Below are 8106 nucleotides of genomic sequence, written 5' to 3'. Positions count from 1 at the left end.
TTCACGTCAAAGCTCCATTAAGACCCCCTTCATTTACATGTCTTTTAATGGAAAGTAAGCCCCAAAGTTGCTTGTTCAGGAGGCAACTGCACTTTTTTGTTTCTCTTTGAAGACATTTCACTTCTCATGCAAGAAGCTTCCTCAGCTCTGACTGGGTGGTGGGGAATCAAGAAGGATTTATATTCCTTGCAGACAGCTGGTCATTTGCATTCTTTTAGAGAGTCCTTGAGGCCATTTGGAGGTTTATCTGCGTCCTCAGGATGGCCTGAGTGGTGCAAATGGGGGTGGAGTCTTCTTGGCTGTAGGATGTTTTCTGTCCTTCGCTGTTGAAGACAAGCACAGGTCCAATGGAAGGGTGCTCATCCCAAAGTGCATAGCTAAATGTCTTCGAAGAAAAGAAAATGTCTTGAAAGAGATTTGTAAAAGAATGCAAATGACCGGCTTTCTGCAAGTATAAATCCTTCCATTCCCCACCATCCAGTCAGAGCTGAAGAAGCTTCTCGGAGGAGAAACGAAACGTCTTCGAAGAAAAACAAGAAAGTCCAGTTGCCTTCTGAAAAAGCACCTTTGGGACAACCATGATCTGGATGACTGAGAATCTCCATAGACGTATGGAAAGTAAGGTTTCTGGTGCTTCAGAAACACTTTCCACATTCAGTGTATTTCTACAGTTTCTTCCAGCTAAATCAATATATGGGAATAAGCAAACAAGAGGCACCGAAGCACTTTATCACCTTGAGATATTGATAGTAGTGTCTCCAATGAGCAAATCTTTTAACAAGAAAAATAAAAGTTTTATTTTATTTTATTTTATTTTAAAAAAAGCTCTTTCCACGCTTGATACATTTAATGGCGTCTTCGGTGAATGAATCTTTCTACCGATTTTACGTGACTGATTCTAACTAATTACTTTTCTACGTTCAACTCTTTTATCTGGTTTCTCACCAGTATGTGTCCTCCTATGGTAATTAAAAGCACCACTACGACTGTAGCATTTTCCACACTCCATACACTTATATGGTTTCTCTCCTGAGTGAATTCTTCTATGCATATGAAGGGAGGAATTTTGACTAAAGCATTTTCCACACTCCCCACATTGGTATGGCTTTTCACCTGTGTGGGTCCGCTTGTGGGAACCACAGTCACGGGAGGTCCTAAAGCCCCTTCCACACACTACACACTTATAGGGTTTTTCCCCAGTGTGGATCCTTTCATGGGAAACAAGTTCGTGAGGATCACTAAAGCTCTTTCCACACGCTGTGCATTTGTATGGTTTCTCCCCTGTGTGGATTCTGTAATGTATTATTAAAGTTCTTTTTTGACCAAAGCCTTTTCCACATTCCTTGCATTCGTATGGTTTCTCTCCGGTGTGGGTCCTTTTGTGGCAAACAAGGGCCCCCGAGCCGGTGAAGCATTTGTCACATTCGGTGCACTTATAAGGCTTTTCCCCTGTGTGGATCCTTTTATGTTTATTAAGGTGACTTGTTTGATTGAAGCACTTCCCACATTCGGTGCATTGATATGGTTTCTTTCCAGTATGGATATTGTTATGGGAAGTTAGGTGGCTGGATTTGTAGAAGCTCTTCCCACACTCCAGGCATTTGTACGGTTTCTCCCGTGTGGATCCGTTTGTGGGCATGAAAGGTACCAGAATTGGCAAAGCTCTTTCCACATTGCAGGCATTGAAAGGGCTTTTCCCCCGTGTGGCTTCTGCGATGGGCAGTAAGTTTTTCTGAGGCACAAAAGCTCTTTCCACACTCCATGCATTGAAATGGTTTTTCCCCTGTGTGGATCCTCTCGTGTGACTGAAGATGCACTTTTTGACTAAAGCTGTTTCCACAGTGCAGACATTTATAAGGTTTCTCCCCTTTATGGATCCTGTTATGTAAGGTTAGAGTATCGCTTCTGGCAAAGCTTTTCCCACAGTCCAGGCATTCATAGGGTTTCTCCCCCGTGTGAATCGTCTTATGAGAATTAAGGGCACCACGGGCCGTGAAGCATTTTCCACACACTGTGCATTTATACGGCTTCTCTCCGGTGTGGATCCTCTTATGTAAATTGAAATAGCCATTTTGGGTGAAGCTCTTTCCACACACTGTGCAATGATATGGTTTTTCCCCAGAATGGATCCTGTTATGATAAGTGAGGTGAGTTGCAGAACGGAAGCTCTTCCCACATTCCAGGCATTTACATGAATCATTCCCAGTGGGTTTTTTTCCCCAGGAATTTGGTTCCTGGCTCTGGGTAAGCTTCGTTCTATTCTCCCTGAATTGATACAACTTTTCCTCGCTGTGGATGCATTCATGGGAAGTTAGAGAGCTGCTCATTCTGAAGCTCTTTCCGCAGGTGATGCATTGATGCCGCTTCCTCCCTTTGTGGATGCTCTGATGGGAATTCAGGTGACTTTTCTGACTGATGTTTTCTCCAAATTCCAGGCATTTGTATGGAGCCCCTGTTTTGGGACTGTTTTTATGGGATGTGAAGGAATGGCTTGTACCAAAGTTTTCCACATACTCCGTGCATTTGTACAGTTTCTCTCCCTCTTGTATTTTCTGATGAAAAGTAAGAGGAAGGGTCCTTCTCGAGCATTCCCCGCTTTCACTTTGTTTCTCTACACAATCACATAATCCCAATTCATCTCTGGGTATTTTCCCGCACCCTGGACATGCTCCTTTTTCTTGGGGATCATCACTGTGCAAGAAAGAGCCGATATCTGCACACTGGAAACTAGAGTATTTCTTCAGCTCCTCCTTTCCCCCAAGCCTTTCCTTTTCACTCATCTTTTCCGCATCTTCCTTTTTGGCTGTTAGAAAAGGTGTTGCCATCGCTTGGCTAGAACCCTCTATCTTCACATCACCACCTATTTGGGGGAGAGAAAAAAGGATACATGACACAAATGGTGGTGTGAAAGGAATTAAGCATCATTTGTTGCATCCCTTATTTGAACATTCCTGAAACTCCCACCACCATTTCTATTTTTCTCTTAGCTCTGTTGAAAGAAAAGTCTTTATCTTGGTTCATCCAAGTTGGGGATAAATAAAGAACATGGCAACTGCTTTAGAAAGAAGGTTGCAGTTTATTGAAAAGCCAGAAAGATGGTTCTTGCAGGAAAGACCAGAGAAAAGAAGGGCCTGAGCACATGGGTAGTACCGTATATCCCGGCGTACAAGGCGATCCGGCGTATAAGACGACCCCCGTCTTTGACGCCGAGTCGCATTCCTAGAACATCATCTTATACGCTGGAAACTACCAATATTTCCGGTGTATAGGACGACTTGGCGTATAAGATGACCCCCGTCTTTGGCGCCGATTTTAACGCTTGCGGAAGTTGCCTTATATGCCGGCATATACGGTAGGTTTTTGTACCCTATCTAGCCTTTTGTTTGAAGTGGGTCCTGTTCCTGTTTCAGGCTTTGTATTCCTGTGTCACGTAATCTGACCTGGGTGTGCCTTTCTGGTATTTGTGAGTTAATCCTACCATGTCCTCTCACAGGTGAGGTATGCAGATTTTAGGTCTTTGTCTTCTTGAGCTTCTGGCTCAAACTTTCCTGATGGTTTACACCTGCATTTGTACAGAGCTGGCTTCTGCTTGGGGGAGGGAGACCTGGGGCTATCAAGAAAAACTGGGCATGCTTTTCTGTCTCTTTAAGATCCTTGAAGGAAATATATTTTTCTGCCCTTTTAATATTTCCTTCTCTGGGGAGTTGACTTCCCACAGCTCTTTTTGTGATTCTTCTCCCTGCTTCTAGCAGGCCGTGTTCAAAACATGGTATTAGGTTCATATCTACAGTAGTCACAGGCTTCCCTCTTGCCGCCTGTACTGCAGAATACAAATCCCTAATGCTTTGGGGAAAATCATTTTTGAGTCTCAGGGTGGGTCCCCATCAACTCTGCTTCTCCTTCAGGTTCAGTTCAAGAGATACAGGAGGGACTCTTGAAAGCTGACTTTGTTCAAAAATTGGATGATGAGAGAGAACAGGTTCACCAAATTTACATCGGAGAAAGGGGAAGCATCGACTGATGTGTCCTGCTTGAGCAGGGGGTTGGAACAGAAGACCTCCAATGTCTCTTTCAGGTTTATTCTGATTGATGGGTGGATGGATGTCCTAACTCTGCTTGAGGAAGTTTTCCCTTGAAAATACCGGTTTTCAGTTTGGACATGTTCATTCTCCCCTAGTTGTCCCTAAGGAAGATCTCCATGAAAATGGGGGGGGGGGGCTTGCTGGCAAAGGCTAGGAGAAGGGAGGACATGGGGGACAAATGGGCAATTAACCTGTGTGTGTACATGATGGGAAACAGGGAGGAGGGGACATGGAAGTACAAAGAAGCTCTGAAACAGTTTGTACCAGCACCTGAAGTCATGTACCCTGAGAAAGAATGTGGATGTCCCCAAACATCTCAGTGTTCTCAAAATACCTAGGTGGATCCTTATTGGTTGAAGATGGACTGGTCAAGGGAGGAGGGCTGGGAGGAGGGAAAACCATTTGTATCTCCTAATCAAGGGGAGAAGCAACCTAGAACTAAGAAAAAATATTCCTGACAGTTGGAACAATTAATCAGGGGAACAACTTGCCTCCAGAAATTGTGACTGCTCTAGAGATCGGACAACCATTTGTCTGAAATGGTATAGGGCAGGGGTAGGCAACCTCAGCTCTTTTATGATTCATGGACTTCAACTCCCAGAATTCCCGAGTCAGTCTACCCCTGGTATAGGGTTTTCTGCCTGATCAGGAGTTGACGTCCGTGAGTCATAAAAGAACCGAGATTGCCTAGCCGTGGTATAGGGTTTCCTGCCTGACCAGGCGATTGGATTAGAAGACCTTCAAGGTCCCTTCCAACTCTGTTATTCTATTCTATTCTGTTCGTTTCTTTCCTGTTCTACTCTTAATTCTTATTCTATTCTATTTTCTACTCTTAATTCTTATTCCATTCCATTCCATAAATTTAGTTGTGGTCTGACTCTACTGCAACCAACATTTCTTTAGTAAAAGAACCGATCATTTCAATTAAATCAGTGGTTCTCAAACTTTTTAATGCCGCGACCCCCAACCGGTCATAAGTCGAGGACTACTCAACCGGTCGTAAGTCGAGGACTACTCAACTGGGGCAGCACCGTTTGCAGAATGGGACTTTTGGCAGGCTCAGCAGGGCAGAGACAGCCTGGACAATTCCTATTGGCTTTTGAAAGCCAATAGAATTAGACTCTATTTAAGAGAGTCTATTCTATTGGCTTTCAAAAGCCAATAGAATAAAAAGGAGTAGCACAGCTAAGGAAAAGGGGGAAAAAAATGGCGGACTGCGTTGTTTGGCGACCCCCGTGAAATGGTCGTTCGACCCCAAATGGGGTCCCGACCCACAGGTTGAGAACCACTGAATTAAATGGAGTTGAGATGCTTTCTTTCCTAAGAGATCGCACTGGGGCAAGTCTGACATCAGCAAAATGAAAGCCATTCCTAAGACTACAAAGTGAAACAGACAGGATCAGAACCTGCCTAGGATGAAAAACTGCATGGGAGAACATCTCTCTCTCCTCCTCCTGGAGAGAATGTGGAGGGTTTAGTTCATCTTAACAAACCATCTAGAAGTAAAAATACAGTTAACCATACACAATGAATAGCATTTCAACTTAGAAATAGATCAGCTGCTCACTTCCACCACCCTTTCAGTCCAGAGGAAATAAAATCCCTTAAAAATCAATAAAGTTCAGTTGCCTTTTGAAAAAGCACCTTTGGGACAACTATGACTTGGATGACTGAGAATCTCCATGGAGATTTACAGTATCTCTAGTTCTTCCTGCATTTGCAGGTATTGCTAAAAAAGGGAAAAAGTGGGATGGATTAGGGTTGGAAGATCCCATCTGCTGAGGACCTGGCCAATCAAACACCTTTGCTAGAAGTTATATCCTTGTGAGAAACCCCGTGGACCCATCATTACAGACCAAAAAACAGCAAAATGAAAGCAGCTTCTAAAAAGCTCTCTATAAAGTGAGATAGACAGAATGAGAAACTGGCTAGGATGGAAAACGTCATGGAGACAATGTGGAGGCCATTTTCTCAGACTAAGTAGGAGTAGAAAAGCTGATGAAAACCTCTTGCCTCACCTTTCTGTGGCTGATTCTGGTTTCAGTCCCAAAGGTTATTCTTCATTTTAATCAGAATAGAGCTGGAAGAGACTTTGGGGGCCTTCTAGTCCAACCCCCTGCTCAAGCAGGAGACCCTATATACCATTTCAGACAAGTGGCTGTCCAGTCTCTTCTTAAAAACCCCCAGTGATGGAGCACCCACAACCTCTGGAGGCAAGTTGTTGCACTGGTTAATTGGCCAGTTTTGCTCACCATATTACAAAAACGATGTTGAGATTTTGGAAAAAGTGCAAAGAACAATTAAGATGATTACAGGCCTGGAGACTAAAACGCATGAAGAACAGTTGCAGGATTTGGGTTTGGCTAGTCTAGAGAAAAGAAGGACTGGGGGGGGGGACACGATAGCAGTATTCCAGTGTTTGAGAGGTGGCCATAAAGAAGAGGGGGTCAATTTATTTTCCAAAGCACCAGAAAGCAACACAAGTTTGCAATAGTGAGGAATATCTGGAATTCTGGTTTGTAGAATGAGGATGAAAGTTCGCCCTCCAAGCTTGTGGGTTGGTTTCTGAATGTTTCATTACAAGGCTAGGTAACATATTCAGTGGAATTTAGGGGATGTCAGTATCTGCGCTCTTCTGTTTATAAAGTGTGGGTACCGTATTTTCCGGCGTATAAGACGACTTTCTAAAGCGCAGAAATTGGCGCTGAAGTCGGGGGTCATCTTATACTCCGAGTCGTCTTATACGCTGGAAATTACGGTAGTTTCCGGCGGATAAGACTTTCTAGGCATTGAAATCGGCGCTGAAGTCGGGGGTCGCCTTATACGCCGGGTCGCCTTATACGCCGGTAAATACGGTATGTCAAGTGAGGATCTGGTGATGGGTCAGGTGTGAGTCATCAGAGAGGCTTGTGATGAGTCTTGTGATGGGGAGGTTACTTCAGATGAGGGTCATTGGAGGGTGAAAGATGGGTGTCAAACTGCCAGCCCACGGGCCGTTTGCACCATGCGGAGGCTGCGCCCACCTGAGCTCCGGCAATGCAAAAAAAGTCATGATATGTCACGACATGTCCCGTCGCGCGGCGAGTTTGGCACCCGTGGTATAAGACATCAGCGGGTCAGGTGTGAGTGTGGAAGGGCATAACAATCTTGACAGTTGTTTGTTTTCAAGATCCAATCTCCCTCTCAATTGCTAGAGAGTTATGCAGAAATGGAGCACAGCCACGTGTGCTCGCTCACACCCCGGTTGAACGAGTAAGGATGTGTGTGCACTCGTCCATGGCTCAGTTGCAAAACCCTCAGGCCCCACAGGTTGGGGATCCCTGCCTTAAATGTTAAGTATCAGCAGAAAAGTCAGAAACAGAGTTGTGGCAGTCCCCAAAGTTTGGAGTTCAGATCAACTATTTGCCTATGTTTAAGAGCATTCATTTTTTAAGTTTCATCTTCCTATGGGATAGAAAATGAAGAATTGTGCATAAAAATCGCTTCTGCGCTTGTGATGCGTTGTTTCTCCCCAATATGTATTCTTCCATAGGAATTAAGGTTGCTTCGGTTCTGAATCGCTTCCAGTATGTCATGAAGGATATAATTTCCCTTCTATGTGGATCCTTTAATGAGATACTTTTCACATCAAAGCTCCATTAAGACCCCCTTCATTTACATGTCTTTTTATGGAAAGTAAGCCCCAAAGCTGCTTGTTCAGGAGACAACTGCACTTTTTTGTGTCTCTTTGAAGACATTTCACTTCTCACACAAGAAGCTTCCTCAGCTCTGACTGGGTGATGGGGAATCAAGAAGGATTTATATTCCTTGCAGACAGCTGGTCATTTGCATTCTTTTAGAGAGTCCTTGAGGCCATTTGGAGGTTTATCTGCGTCCTCAGGATGGCCTGAGTGGTGCAAATGGGTGTGGAGTCTTCTTGGCTGTAAGATGTTTTCTGTCCTTCGCTGTTGAAGACAAGCACAGGTCCAATGGAAGGGTGTTCATCCCAAAGTGCATAGCTAAATGTCTTCAAAGAAAAGAAAAT

General features: G+C 44.2%; 2 protein-coding genes across 2 annotated transcripts; both read right to left on the bottom strand.

The window, feature by feature from the left end:
• Positions 1–945: 945 nt before the first annotated feature.
• Positions 946–1517, bottom strand: LOC120298443 (zinc finger protein 79-like; the record flags this gene model as incomplete). The annotated part of the gene is made up of 3 exons (XM_039322217.1): positions 1507–1517; positions 1324–1460; positions 946–1257 (listed from the first exon to the last, which is right to left on the bottom strand). Coding segments are annotated over exons 1-3 (460 nt in total), but the record flags the coding sequence as incomplete, so codon positions are not given.
• On the bottom strand, positions 1413–7792 carry LOC120298445 (zinc finger protein OZF-like). Its single transcript, XM_039322220.1, has 2 exons — positions 7106–7792; positions 1413–2860 (listed from the first exon to the last, which is right to left on the bottom strand). Exon 2 carries the CDS (start codon positions 2823–2825, stop codon positions 1548–1550), a length of 1278 nt encoding a protein of 425 aa, XP_039178154.1. The 5' UTR covers positions 2826–2860; positions 7106–7792; the 3' UTR covers positions 1413–1547.
• Between the last annotated feature and the right edge of the window lie 314 nt (positions 7793–8106).

Source organism: Crotalus tigris, unplaced genomic scaffold, assembly GCF_016545835.1.
Source record: "Crotalus tigris isolate CLP2741 ecotype Arizona unplaced genomic scaffold, ASM1654583v1 scf7180000023890.29697, whole genome shotgun sequence".
Lineage (NCBI taxonomy): Eukaryota > Metazoa > Chordata > Lepidosauria > Squamata > Viperidae > Crotalus > Crotalus tigris.
This window is presented reverse-complemented; position numbering and strand designations above follow the sequence as displayed.